A 15,490-nucleotide genomic window follows, 5' to 3' on the forward strand; every position below is an offset into this window, starting at 1 on the left:
CATTGATGCAGAGCTCCGTGCCTTTCACATAGTAGATAATCAAGTATTGGAACTGCTACTTTTCCCAAACTAGTTTTTTTTTTTTTTTTTTAAAGATTTTTTATTTATTTATTTGACAGAGAGAGAGAGCACAAGCAGGGTGAGTGGCAGGCAGAGGCAGAGGGAGAAGCAGGCTCCCCGCAGAGCAGGGGGAGCCTGATGCGGGACTTGATCCCAGGATCCTGGGATCATGACCTGAGCCGAAGGCAGTCGCTTAACCAACTGAGCCACCCAGGCGCCCCCCAGACTAGTTTTTAAAATTTACTTTGTTTTTTATATCATGCCCTGGAAATTGATCACTTATTCATCAATATAGATAGAATAGTAATTTTTCAGTAGGTTTTTAACTCATGGCCATGAGAACTAAATCTAATTTGTTTACATTACTAGAGGGAATAGCAGTTAGTATGTAAGTAATCAAAACCAAAGTGATATCCATGTGTTTTTTGTTTTGTTAATTAATTTTCAGATTTCTTTTTCTTTTGTCCTAATTGTTTAAAACCAAAATGTATATGTTTTCTTAAAGATGGGACTGAAGTTTACTTTCTAACTGGGTTAGTCATTCTTCCAGAGTGACTCAAGAGCCCAGGGAACTTGGGTAGAGTTAAAGAGGCAGAGAGGCCAGAGATTTATAAACCCAGGCGTGGAATTGGTTTGGGCATATGGAAAGGTCTGGAAACCCAAGAGCGAGTCAAGCAATTTCATTTATAAACATACCAATTTCTGGATACAAAAATTTGAACTACTTGTATATTTTTTTTCTCAAAAACCTCCAAAGAAATTTTGAGATATTGAATACCATATGACCCTCTTTGATGAGGGTTGCATACTTTATTTTTTAACAGTGTGAACACCTTTGAGATCTTCTGTCAAAAGCTATGTATTTTTTAAGTGGGTTTTCACTTTAATATAGGTATTAGAAAAATATAGGTAAGTGAAAAATACATAATTCAAGATATACCCATTCATTAATTCGTTGAATGCCAGTATGTGCCAGACACTGTTCTAAGCACTAGGAATACACTGGGGAGGAACCCAAAATTCTCTGCCTTTCATGGATCTTTGCTCATTAGAGAAATAATCAAAATGTGTGTTAAATGATGTTAATGTTAAGGAAGACTAAATGTTTGAAGAGGACAAACTGGAGATAGAAGATCAAGTAAGAACTCAGCAGGTGACATTTGAACAAAGGAGGGAGCTGTGCAGATCCTTGAGAAAGCGTACTCCCTGCAGAAGGAATGGCAGATGAGAAGGCCCTGATGTAGGAGTGAACCAGGGGCTGAGATTCCTGAGGGGGGGAGAAGGTAAAGTGGGGAGGTCTGGATCTGGTAAGGCCCTGCACAAGGGAGTACAGATGAGACGGTGGTTGCCAAGCCAGGGCTTGTTCTAGCTGATTATAAAATCCTGTTGTCCTCACTCAAAATTCTGTCAGTTGTCATTCTTTTTGAAAATGTTCTTATTTTTACCAAGTGTGCATACAGTCAAGTTAAATTTACTTTATAACTCTAATAGGGATTGTTGAGTTTTACTCTGAATATCTGGAAGTATTGATGTGAATGGATTTCAGTTTTGGTATATGACTTTATGGGTATATGGTCAGTCTCCATACTCACCTGCCCTTTCCTCTTCACATGTTAAATTACAGTAATATCCCATTTTAGTGTAATCTGTGTTTAGCAAAGCTATTTCTTGTCTGGAATGTAAGTATAGTTTATAGCAGAATAGATATGGAGTCAGAATTGAATTAAAATGACTGGTTATGAACAGGGACTTAGGAATAAGTGTGGTATGGAGTTTTATGCGTAATAGAATTGTAAAAATCAGATCAGCAGGGCATGTTTTTATGGCCCATCTACCAAGACTAGAAATAGCTTTGGTACCTATTACACTCTTAAACATGTATTTGCATTTCATCCCCTGTCAATACGAGGAGACAAAGAAAAATGAAATCAGAAATTTAGAGCTGGAATGAATCTTAAATACTATCTAGTCCAAACCTTTGGTTTTACAAGAGCATTTTTTCCAGAGTGCACTCATAATACTGTTTTTTTTTTTTTTTTTTCATAACAATTCATTAACACAGCTCACACACATAGTTGGTGATAGAATCTAACTCACTTAAAACTTTATTTCTCCTGGGCGCCTGGGTGGCTCAGTCGTTAAGCGTCTGCCTTCGGCTCAGGTCATGATCCCAGGGTTCTGGGATCGAGTCCCACATCGGGCTCCCTGCTTGGCAGGAAGCCTGCTTCTCCCTCTCCCACTTCCCCTGCTTGTGTTCCTCGCTGTCTCTCTCTCTGTCAAATAAATAAGTAAAATCTTTAAAAAAAAAAACCAAAAAACTTTATTTCTCCGAACATGTACTGACTTTCTGATAGTTGCCCCAAATATCAGGCAACTCAAAATTAGAGCATTAGTCAGATATTCTGTATAATATATAGCATAGTGGTTCTCAATGGTGAATAACCCTCACCTGGGAAGCTTGTTTTCTTGGGTTCCCTCCTGAGATTTTGCATCTGTAGGTTTGGAATAGGGCTGGGAAAAATCCGTGTTTTTAATGACCTGGTGATTTTGAAGTGTGAAGGGCAGTGCCCTTAAAAAACACTGATTTCAAGGGGGTAGAGGAGAGACCATAGAAGTGATGTTAGCACTTAATGTTCTCTAATGCCTTATTTCCTATAAATTTCAGCTGCTCGGGTGCTTGTTCCTTTGTAGGATTTGTTTCCCTCTTATATGGATGTAAAGGCAGAGGAGAGACAGTCAATGATTATTTTTATTCCTCTGTCATTAGAACCTTAGGGTCATTATGATAAACTCATTGAATCCATATAACTGTGTGGTGTTGTACATGATGAAAGGAAATCTGTTTCAAAGTGAAACAAATTGAGAATAGTTGGACAAGATGCTAGCTTGTCACTGCTGAGATATTATTAAAGTCAAGCAGAGAATATTAGAAAACTCAATATTCATGGAGAGCCATGGCATAGTACTGGTGTATAATGAGGCACTATTTCTTCTTTAGCAACTGGAATGTTCTCAGATGCTGCCTGTCTGATTATGCATAGGTGCTAAGTGAATATTAAAAATTACGAGGCTGGTTGAGTAGGTCGAGTACCATGTGTTTTAGGTTGAGTATCATATATCCTGTGGAGATCTTTTTTACTGTGTAGTTGTATAGCTAACTCAGTAGCTAACAGGCAGGAATATGATTTTAATTGAAAAGAAACCACTTGCCTTTAAAAGCATTATGTTCTGCTAAAGGAAAGTTCATGCTTGACTAGTTTATTCCAGGTCTTTGGCTATGTCAGTATAAAGTGAATTCATTATATAAAAATGGATAATAGTCTGGGTTAATGGAATAGAACAGTTGAAAAGAGAACTTTTTACAATGAAATAATCCACCCCTTGGAAGTCTGAAGGACAGGAAGCCACCAAAATCATGTTTGGGGTTTTTTGTGGGTTTTTTGGTTTTTGTTTTTTTAAGTAATTGCAAGTAAATTTACAAATACAATCTTAGTTTTAAAAAAGTATATAGAGGTTATTTCAAGCTGTCTCATTGATACTCAAATTTTTGTAGCCATCTGAGAAAAAAGAGGTTGAATTTTCTGGGGTTCTAACTCAATTGTAGGAATTTGATGTGAAGAGAATTTTTGTAAAGGAGCAGGCACAGAGAGAACAGGACTATAACAAGAACATCTGTAAAGTTATTACTAAGCTCGTACAAGGAACTTAGTGGGGAATACCTCTTAAAACAGTTTTTAATAATTTGGTTTTTTAATCTAATGACTTAGTTACAGCTTAGTGGGTATACTGTTTCTAGTCCCATTACTGATTTTTATCACTCTGATGATAACATATACCCTAATAATGACTGACTCCTATATATTTGATTTTAAAAACTATTAAGACATGGAAAAGATTCAGTAAGCCTAAAATCAGCTATTTGCTAGGTTTAGATTATCCATGCAATAAATGTATATGTAGATGTACTTATCTTTAAGAGGTGAGTACCTAAAAACTGTATGGAAGTTGATTACTTTTGAATGTAAACAGTATAAATAAAATCTGTAGTGATTCCTTTTATTGTTAAAAGTCAGGCAACACTAACTTAACCTGTTTGTAAATTTGATTCTGAATACTATAGTGGGCTTTTTCCAAGTGTAACCTGTATATGCATATAGGATATGAGCATGCATATATGTCCAAAAGCCCTTCAGAAGGAGTTCACCTTCCTTTTATAAACTCCAAAACTCAACTGTGCCTGTAAAATGTTTTTGCTCACGTTTGCATCATTGACTCAAATTTACACCTTCATGTTTGAGATCTGCTACTAGGACTATCTATGCATGTAGACTTTTGTCAGCTCCCTCTTCCCCCCCCTCAATAAGGCAGTTAACTCTAAAAAATATTGTGACCCTTTCTATAAAATGTTCATAAAAATCAGCATATTCAGCTTATACAGAAATTAATTCATCCCCTACACACAAGGAATTTCTATTTTGTAAGAATGTAGCTTGTATATCAGAGCGCAATAAAATCTGGTGTGAGAAACTGTTGAGTGGGTTAAGTGGTTATTCTGAATGTATTTACTTTTCTAGTGTCATTTATTTGAGGTGGTGGTGGAAGGAGGCATAAGGCGGAGGTTTTGACACGTTTTTAAAATTGCAGTGGACATATGTTGGCATATTTTAGTGAGATATGTTAATGTAACGTAGAAACTACTGGAACCCAGCATGACCATTCATTTTCTTTGTGCTTATGCAGCAGCAACTATAACATCTAAGGCTGTAGTAGCCCTGCCAGTCGGAGTCAAGTGAAGACTTTGAAAATTAACCTCTGATGGCCAGAGGATTTGTTTACAGCATTGCTGAAAATTAAATGTGTACCCATAAAATAATATCACATATCATATATATAACATATACATACACAGTGCACATACAGAGTTAAAATTCACAGCAAACTGGGCTACATTTGCAGCTTTTAGATTGGCCTGGTTAAAGGTAATCCGGGGATTAGTACCAATTTGTGAAAAGTTTATATTCTGCAGTGTCTTCTTTTACTAAGTGTTCTTCCTTTGTACACTTGATTCTTCTCTTTCAGAGTAGGCCTTTCATTTTCTTCCTTGAACATAATTTGAGTCTGTCATTTCTACCCTTAATCCAACCTTGAATCTCCCCTCTGCCCTTAAAACATGAGTATTTTTTTTTCTATTAAGTTGACTTCCTTGGGTATTTCGTGGCTTTTCATAACACAGCATAACTTTTATTAATTATGAAGTAGACTATTCACTTCCCATATTTCTGTTTAATTATGGTACTTTGAAAAGGGAGTACCTTTTCAAGAGACAGCCTTCCTTCCCAAGAGGGCTTTGCTCCTTACTAAGTCTGGCACCTGCTTCGTTCTGTCAAGGAAAGCTACCAAGTTTTGTCCATCTAAAAATGGAGACTTAACCAGCTCCCTCCATGCCAGCAACCTTTATTGGTTTCCTGTTCCTTATCCACCAAATAAATAAATTCAAAGTTAACATGCAATATAAGATATCTTCTGTCTACATTTCCATCTTAATATGTTCTACCTCAACCAGAATGCTCCGTTTGCCTGATTATATCGTGCATCTTCACACCTCTGACTTTACTGAACTTCCTCTGCCTGGAATGCCCCTCCTCTGTCACCTTTACCTGCCTAACTCCTGCTCATCCTTGAAGACCTAGCAAAGGCATTCTCTTCCTCCAAGAAGCCCAGTGCTCCCATCTTTGTCAAGGCTTTTTGTGTACTGAGTCCCAATTATCTCTGTCCCTCATGAGACCACAAGCTCTTCTGGGCTGGGATCACTGAGTCTTTTTGGTGGTGGTGTGTTTTTTTTTTTTTTCCTTTTTATTTAGTTCTAGAATCAAGTACAGGTTGCTGGACAGTGAGGTTGGAGATGGTAGGCAGAACCATTGACCACATATTTGCTTAGTTAATAGAGTAACAACCGTTTTAAAGACTAAACATGTAAAATCCCTATCTGTGCCAGAAGTAGCTGCTGCCTGAGAACAGTGTGACCATTAGACATATAATTCTGCATGTATCTTTCCTTCATATCTTTTTCATGCAGAGACCTAACTTACTGTTCCATTAAATGCAGACATACAAATGTTCATCTGATAACCAGGTTTAAGAAATTGTAAGATTTTACCAACTTAATTTGGCAAACACTAGATGTACAATAATAAGGTTTATTTAGAATAAGTGAGATCATGGTATCAAGACCTTTCTGTCATCTCTGAATCATTGTATTGTTTTGGAAAACTTTTTTATTTTCCTTGAGAAGGTTCTTTGTCTCTCAAACTGTGGGATTCAAAACTAAAATGTCAGAAATACGAAATACTTGCTCATTTTCCTGATCTAGTATTTCAGTTTCTAAAGTTTCTGAAGACAGTCCTTGTTCCTAAGAGACTTTATGTCATTATAAATAAGCCATTCCTCTCAGCCAGATCTGCCAAGCAGCACTGTCAGTCCTATTACTATGAGAGTAACTTAACTGGTAATTGGACTACATCACCAGCCTGATTTGTACTACAAAGGTAGCCATCACTCTGCTTCATGCCCAGTGACCACTTACTGAACAGATTGAAAAGGATGTGAAGACCTGCTTTTCAGAATGTCAATGGAAGTCTTTCCCACAAGTCAGATTTATCTTTGACTTCATTTTCCCACTTTATACTAATGCTCTTTTCCATGGGGTGACTCCTGACATAGGGCAGCCACCTGTTAATCACATGCCAGCACAAACTGTAAATTACAGATTTCCTGTGAGCTACCACCTTGAAGTTTATAGTGCTTGCTCTCGGGTAAATTCCATTATATGTCCCCTTTTACTTTTTTGTTTGTGTTTTTATGTGGGAACTTTGGAGCACATATGCAAGACTGGGAAGAACCATAAAGGTTAAGACCAATGGAGGAATTCTGTATAAATAACAACCCAAACCAATTTAATTACTTCAGTGACTTGATTTTAAAAAGAACTCCGGTGTACAACTGAGATCTTTGACATTGTGATTTTTCATGTTTATTTCAAAGTAGCTTGGGAAGTTAGTCTTATAAGTAGGCCTTATTGGCAAAGCAAAGCAAATAAAAAATAGCAAGTAATAAAAGGATGGTTATGGCATTTTAGCGTTAAACTACCCTTTCAGTACATTTGCACCTTCTGGATAAAAGTTCTATAAAGCAATTGAGAGCATTTGTTAAAAGTATCTCGAATAACAGTGCATAAAATACTTTGTGGTTCCTTCAGCATCAAGATGCCTCGTACTCTGGTTGTCTCTTGAGTTAGTTTTTATGGTACAAGCACCTGGTATATGAAGTGATTTCACACCATGCCCAAGATGCGGGCCACCCACCAGCTACATGGCATGACGACTCTGCACGCTGAACGGCAACCTTGATAATTGTAAGGCCATGGGTAGTAGCCCCCAAGGGGTTCACAGATCTTCTGGCAATGAGTGTAGCTCCGTCTGCATTCTATACAGCAGATTCCTTCGTGATCCAGTCTCGGGTCAAATGTCATGCCTTCCCCTTCCTGCTGCCGTCAAATAAAAGGTAATTATTTGTGTGTTCTTCATAATGAGAAGTAGATAGCATGCACATTATTTTAAAATAAGATCCTGAATGTTACAGTGGTACAAGAAATGAGCATAATTTTCTGTAAGAGGTTTTCAATCTTGATTATAACCTTATAATTCAGAATTCCTTCTAAAACATCAAGGGACCTCCATCTGTCACTGGGAGGAAGTTGGTTTTTTTGTTTTTAATATTACGAAGTTTCTCTATGCTCTTTTATTTATTTATTTATTTATTTTTAAAAAGATTTTATTTATTTATTTGAGAGAGAGAGAATGAGAGAAAGCACATGAGAGAGGGAAGGGTCAGAGGGAGAAGCAGACTCCCTGCCGAGCAGGGAGCCCGATGCGGGACTCGATCCCGGGACTCCAGGATCATGACCTGAGCCGAAGGCAGTCGCTCAACCAACTGAGCCACCCAGGCGCCCCTTCTCTATGCTTTTAATGAGCCATGATTCCCACTCAGTAGTGACTCAGCTTGTCTTGAGTTAGGCAAACAAAAAGACATTCAAAAGTAGCATTTCTGCCACTACTAACTGAGTGAGTGGAACACTAGTGCCATTTTGTACTGGTGGCCTCCAGGGCTCTTGGAGCACCTTTTGAAAAGTCCTTGATCTAGGCTAACAGATTGCTGTTACAACTGCACTGGCTGAGAACACTGACATCATTTAGATTCTGCCGTCATTTCAGCCTGAAGGTGTCTATAACACTCAGGAAAAAGCTCCATATAATGTCTAAAAATTCAAGACCTTAAACTTTATTTTCTAGTTTCTATGTGCCATTATTACTACATAAACAAAATCATGGAGTAAAAATCACCTACACAATCCCTATTTTCACTGCCGGAGATACCACAGAACTGGAAGGACCTTGCCCTCCGGCAAATCTATGTATCTGGTTTTCCTTTTCATAGGTTCCTAGGGGTTTAGATTCTGCATTCTCTTTAATATGTTATTGAGTTATATTGCCAAGAAGCCCTTAATGTGTATTCTTTATTCACTTGAAGTCTCTTTCCTTGAGAGACTTGAACCTGGGGAGATGTAGCACCAAACATAGGTCAGGCTTGAACAAAGTGAACCTTGGTAACCCTGTCACCTTTGCTGGTACACAAACAAGTCTTAACCTTTTTGGGGGGGTGCTTTTTATTATTTGGAATATCAAACACTGCAGAGTGGAGAGTGTACTGAACATCATCTAGTTTTGATAGTTGCTAACCTTTTGTCAAATGTGCTTGACCTTTTCTGAAGTATTTTAGATTTGAAGTGACTTTAAAGAGAATTGAAGGTATTGTGACATTTCACCCATAAATACATTAGAGTGCACCTCTAAAACAGCATTTTGCCTACACAACTACAATGCCATTATCATATCTAACAAAATTGATAATTCCTTAACACCATCTGATAGAGCTTATGTTCAGATTTTATCGTCAAAATATTTGCCTTACTCTCTCAAACCATTTTTTTCTTTATTCTTCAGACTTTCCATTTTTTCCCCTTTATCTCTTGAACTAGGTTCATCTGGGACAGCAAAAAGAAAACCAGCTCATTCACTGATTGTAGCTGACTCTTCCAGGGTAGGGGGAGTCAAAAGCCTGTCGGTTGAGACATTGCCTCATCTGAGGGTTCAACAAAGGTTTGTTAGGAATTTGAAAGTTGGGAGGAAATCTCAGCTTATTGCCCCAGGATATTTCCTTAAAGGAACATGTGAAGGACTGAGATCATGGGGAGATGTTTCTTAAAGCTGAGCATGAAATAAAGGAAAAACTGATAGAATTGGGAGTTTTTCAGAGAAAATGGATCATTCAAATCTGAAAGCAAGGCAAAGTCACATCCTGCCCTTCTGTGAAGGGGCTGATGCCCTCTCCCTTGAACCAGATTTAGCTAGCCCAGCTACCTAGGGAATAAACTATATTAAATTTTCTGTTTGCCTATTCAGATTTATTTTTTTACTATTTGAGCTTCAGGGAATGAAGTACTGTGGTATCCTGAATTTTCCAGTAAGCCTTGGGTCATTTAAAAAATACTTTTTGCTCTAAATCTTTCTAAAATATATTAGTCTAAAATGATAACCTAGAAAATTAAATCTGTAACACATGAAACAGTATAGGACTGAATAGGCTATACAGGGAAAAATATGCAAATGAATTGGCCTATAAAAAGATGCTCAACCTTACACATAAAGACAGGCAAGATGAAACAAGAAGAGGATACACTTTAGACTGGTGTAAAGATTTTTTTTTTTGAGGTTTGGTAATAAATGAGTCCCTTTCATTACCATTGAAGACCTGTAGCTGGTTTAATTCCTTGGGAGATAATTTGGCATCCTCCATTAAATAATGTAAAATTCCCATCTCCTTTGACCCAGTAGACCCATACATCCATATTTATGCTAAAAAAAAAATTCCAACACGTGTACAAGAGGTATAATAAGACTAATAGTTAATACCAAGCAAGATCATGCCTACATTGTACCAAGCTGTGCTAAGAGCTTTGCCTGCGTTACCTCATTTACTCCGTCGCATGACCATGTGGGGCATGTACAATGTTGTATACTATTAACAGTATTTTATAGGAGCAAAAGATAGGGTAATAATCTACATGTCCACCAAAGTAGAATTAGTTAAATTTCCGTACATCTATCTGCGCAATGGTATATGATGTGGTCATTAAAATGAATGAGGTAGATGTATGGAGGAGATACAGAACAATCTCCAAAATATTGTAACTGGAAAGAAAGCAGCGTATAGAAGTGTATGCTCTTTTGTGTTAATAATGTGTTTGTGTGGTACACTTTCTTGTGCAAAGAAAACTGGGCAAATAGCTATTATTAATGTATTGCTCTGGGGAAAGTGAGGTGGAAGGGAAACACATTTAATTGTATACCCTTTTTTACTTTAAGAAAATATATGCATGTATTATTTTTTCATTTAAAACACTAGTTACAAAAATTTACGTATTATTCTTTTGCTCCCTTCGCTTACGGTAAATATTTTTTGAGGATTTGAGAAGTTTTTAGCACGTTAGTGCCATCCTTATAAACACCAGTGCCCAGTGTTTCAGTCTAAATTGTTTTATCTGTGTATATGAATCTGTCTCCCCCCTGGACTGAGAGCCCCCAAATGCAGAAGTTAACTCCTGTCTGTGTGCACAGGGCCTGGGAAAGAGCAGGTTCTCAGCAAATGTCTGTTGAATGGGTGAATAAAGTAGATATAAAGGGAGAAAGAGAATACTTTCATTCCATGTCTTGTCCCCAGGGCACATTCTTGGAAACATTTTTTGAATAATCAAATTCCTGATATGAATTTGTCTTTACGGATTTGCCTGTGACTCAATAAAGGGAGAGCACAGAAAACAAGTTTGAATAAGGATTACAACCAAACTGGATTTCACACTACAGAGACCATACTTAAGTGTCTTACCCTCATTTTGTAAACTCTGTGACAAATTCAGATGCATTTTTTTAAATAATTGAGTAAAAATCTAAGTTGACTATTAAGTGCTCATTTGAAGCCTCAAGTAGAAATAACCACCACTTCAATGTTACGTTCAAGGGATTCGTCTGAGCAGTCATGAAAACATCAGTACGTACATGGTAAGGGTTGTCTGGATTGAAGGGTTCTGAATCCTCTTGAACACTGGGTGTGGTTTTGTTACTTGGTCCTCCGGGGCCTGGGTTGCCCCGTGGTCCACTGTGTGGTCTTCTTGTGGTAGTTGTAACAATTTTTCTTACCAATTCTCTTCTTTCTCTCTGGATTTCTTATAAAAAAAAAAAAATTGCTCTAAGTTAATTCATTTATTTGGATAACTAAGGAGTACTATGATTATATGGGTAAAAGCATAAAGGGGTATCAAAACACATTCTTGTCTAATTATTAAAATTTGTATTGAGGATTTTTAAAATAATAAAGCATGTTTCAGAGTCTTGGGTTAACATACAGATAACCAAGATTTGGTTTTATAGTCCCAACTGAGGCATTTTATATTGTGAACTAGCTAACAAAAATCCATTCTCAGTCCTTTTTCCTTACCTGCCTCTCCTATAGGGGCTGAGGAAGTAAAATACCACTTGTTTCCCTAGCCTCCCTTCCAATTAAGAGAGACCAGATGGAACATTTCTGACCAGTGAGATATAAGCAGAATATATTGGTGCAGTTTCTGGGAAAGCTTTTGCTTTCTTGGTAAAAAGAGGACTGAAACAGCTTTCTCTGTCTTGTCTTCTTTTCTTGAACATAGACATACCTGGGTTATGAGAGCCAATTTGTGACCAGAGGGATAGGCACAAGGATGATAAACCAATATGGTATGGGTAGCAAAACAGTAGGCTAGAAAAAGCCCTGGTGATATCGCTGAGTAGCTACTAATGCCAGAAACCAACCTCCAGACTTCTGACAAAAACCTTTATTTATTGAAACCACCGATGATCAGGTATTCATTCAAGGCTACTTGAAGGCCTGAGCATTCTTTTCTTGTTTTTTTTTAGTAAACTCCACACCCAACCTGGGGCTTGAACTCACAACCCTGAGATCAAGAGTCACATGCTTTACCAGCTGAGCCAATGAGGCACCCCAGCCCTGAGTGCTTTCTTAATGGATTGACTGTATATGTATGAAGCTTTATAATTTTCAGGAGATTTGTTATCTTGGTTGAGTCTTTTAAAATGCTATGGGCGGGATAGAAAAAGCAGATACTTTTATACACAAGGGCATCAAGGCTTAGAAAGACCAAGAGACTTGGCCAAGATCACAGAATGGGTGGCAGAAACAGAAGGCAAACGTGAACTTCTCTGGCTCCCAGCCCAGTACTCTAGTCCCATCACACCACCACAGGGGGCCTGCGGCATGACCCACGGCTGCCGAATAACACACATGGGAAGTACCACACGGCACTGGTTTTGGTGTCTCTGAGTCTCACTTTCTTCATCTGTAAAATGGAGATAATATATCCAATTCACAGAGTACTGATAGAGGGATAGAGCTGTGTCTGAGGGTTTTAGCATAACATTTGGCATATAATAAGCACTCAAATGTTAGGTGATGATGATTATATCATGCTGTGTTATTTCTGAGAACTTAGATGGGCTTTACAGCCATGGGGAGCTTCCACGGATAACTTCTAGATTTCTGAGTTCATGATTGGAGAGGCATCAGGGAGCCCTGGATTCAAATCCGAACACCACCACTTTATTGAACTGAATGACCTCAGGCAAGTTATTAAATCTCCATGAACCTTGGTTTCTTCATCTATGGGAATATTTGTAGTTACCTGGACAGTTGTTGGTAAAGAGTGGGGACAAAACCTAAAGCTCTAGCACAGTGACTGGTAGCTGGCATGCAGCCAGAGCTCAGCAGCCACCAGCTGTCACCCTTCCCTCTGACCTTGTCCAGCCGCCACTGTCTTTGATAATACAGCTACATGATGCTGATGACCTGCCAGCTTAAGGACCCAGCAGAGGTTGCTGGACCCTGGAGTTGGGGAGTTTTTATTAGAATTAGGTGTTAGGGACCAGGCATCTTCAGAGTGGATTTTATTTTCTTGATTTTATCGTTAAATGTGACTGCATTTATGAGAGACTGAAAAAAAAACCAAACCATCTTTAATGTGTGTAATATTCCACCCTATGGCTAACAGTTATTTAACCCTTTCCAACTTGGGGCATTTAGGTGGTTTCCACTTTGCTGGTGGTGTACGCAACAGGTCATTCTGGGGTGGGTGTTGTGATGATTGAATACTTAAGCTGTGGTCATGCTGTGGGCGGTGAGGGGCCAGGCTACATCTCGGAAGTAGGGAGCACACTCTTTGCCAAAGGGTAAAGGTACTCCTCCTATCAGTCAGACTAGCACCGGCTTCACGTCTCCACCCCCACCCTCTTTGCCCTGCTCTGTTATTTTTCCATAGCACCTTGTATCCTACCATATGCTTTTCTTATTTTAATTTAGTGTGTGTTTACTGTTTCCCCTTGCTACAGTGTGAACTCCCTGAGGGCAGGGATTCTTGTCCGTTCTGCACCAATGCATCCCAATTACCGAGAGCGCGCAAATGGCACGTAATAAGCCTTCAAAAAAGTGTGTTGAATAAATGAATGAACTGGATAAGAGGCTTGTCTTCAAACAAAGTGATTACAGAGAGCTCTACATAGTAGCAGAGTCAGAGGCTTTTGTCCTTGAGTGGACAAGGTGACAAGTGTTGGGAGTAGTTCCTGGGAGGTGGAAAGCAAGAAGGCTCGTTCCTTGTGGAGGCAGGTGAGGAATCAGAAGCCAGCACTTGGCAAAAGGTCATAGAATTGTGAGTTGCGAGCACACACTGCAGCAAGAGCAGGGATGGCAAAGTGACAGTCCGTTTGGCAGCCCTCTCCAGCCCCTGCAGAGGTGACACACTGCTCATGCCACTCCTCCTTACTGAGCCTGCATGTGGCCTCAGGATCCTTCTCAACTCTCTCCTCCAAGAGGCCACTGCCAGTGGCTTATAAATTGGATCCTATTGGCTTTGCCTGGGTCAGAAAGTAACCATCTTATCCAAGCTTTGGGACATAAGGAGACTTGTGACCTGTAGGAATAAGTTAGCGGTGACAGAATCAGAAGCCTGGACTTTCTAAGCCTGGTGAGATTTTTTTAATTGTGGTAAAATATAAAATTTACCATTTTGACCATTTTTAATTGTAAAGTTGAGGGGCATTCCGTGCATTCACATTGCTGTGCAGCCATCTATCTCCATAACTTCTTTCATCTGGCGAAACTGTAACTGCTCTCTCTCTATAATCACTGCCCGCTGCCCCTCCAGAGCTTGGTGGTTTTAATGCCTGTATTTGATTTCCGTGCTGCTCTGTGTCCAATAAAATCTTTCAGAAGACAGAGTGTATGTCAGCTGTGCTGGGAGAAAGGCCTTTCTTCTACACTTGAGCCATAGCTACAAAGTAGGCCTTTGGGGGATGGGTGCAGTGGGGCGACTGGTGGTGAGGAGTGAAAGGACCCCTGGGGACGGAGAAACTCGGGAAAGAGTTGGCCCTCGGGGCTCACTTGCCCTTCACCACCCACAGATAGCTCAAGGGTGTGTTCCAGGCTAGCTCTGAACCCCAGGGGCCCTTCATTTCTTTTCAACGGACCTGGAAGCCAATGCTCAAGCCTTGAACTTGGAAGAATTTCAGCCTATACCCAAAGCAGCTTTTGGCTGTCCCATAATTCTAGGTTTGAACATAATAAAGATTCAGCAGTATGACAGCTTCTTAGTCCCTTGATTCTCTGCCGTGGGAATAAAAAAAAAATGTAAAATTGAAAGTGCAAACAACTTAGATTAAGGGGCAGAGCAGAAAGAAGGGGGGAGTGTCATAAAAATGGCAGATAATGCAGTGGTATTCTATCTCCCTGATCCACTTCCTGTTAACCCTGCTGCTCGTCCCTAAAACATTCATGACAGTCAACCTCCTTCTCTTTGATCTCTTTTGCCAATTACTGAGACACTGTGGCACGCATCCTGATGTATCTTCCTTGTTACAGGCTCAGGCCTGCGGAAGGGCTCACAGGAAACACATAAACAGAATTCCCAGCAGCATTAAGAGGATTTAAAATGTTACCTTTTGGATATGTTGGCTTAAGCCAGAAAATAGGAAGGTCGCCACAGAGTTCTAAGACTTTAGAACTCAAGAAGCTGTTGTCCTTCACAGGCTGGTCTACAGCCACCCAGATAAGAGAATTTTCTTCATATTTAACTGGCATGATCTTGCCTTCCTGCAAGTAAGTAAAAATGAAATGCATTGAGCAAAGAGGACAGTGAAACATGCTGTGTAGATTATTTCACCTAATAAAAACTTAATGAGAACTGTGTGTGTGTGGTGTGGGGATTTGTGTGTATGGG

The 15,490-nt window shown here is 39.2% G+C and overlaps 1 protein-coding gene across 2 annotated transcripts in view; it reads right to left on the minus strand.

The window, feature by feature from the left end:
- Positions 1 to 7,008: 7,008 nt before the first annotated feature.
- The window catches only part of CNMD (chondromodulin), a 25,543-nt gene continuing 17,061 nt past the window's right edge, over positions 7,009 to 15,490 (minus strand). The window contains exons 5-7 of one of the 2 annotated variants that reach the window (XM_006741209.3): positions 15,210 to 15,363; positions 11,232 to 11,398; positions 7,009 to 7,603 (exon numbers count right to left, since the gene is read on the minus strand). In XM_006741209.3, coding sequence (XP_006741272.1) covers positions 7,391 to 7,603; positions 11,232 to 11,398; positions 15,210 to 15,363 — 534 coding nt within the window. In that variant the 3' untranslated portion in view covers positions 7,009 to 7,390. The remainder of the gene's footprint in view (positions 7,604 to 11,231; positions 11,399 to 15,209; positions 15,364 to 15,490) is intronic. The other variant, XM_031036597.2, reaches the window with a different exon arrangement.

The sequence above is a fragment of the Leptonychotes weddellii genome, chromosome 3, assembly GCF_054177405.1.
Source record: "Leptonychotes weddellii isolate Sample4059 chromosome 3, ASM5417740v2, whole genome shotgun sequence".
NCBI classification, from domain to species: domain Eukaryota; kingdom Metazoa; phylum Chordata; class Mammalia; order Carnivora; family Phocidae; genus Leptonychotes; species Leptonychotes weddellii.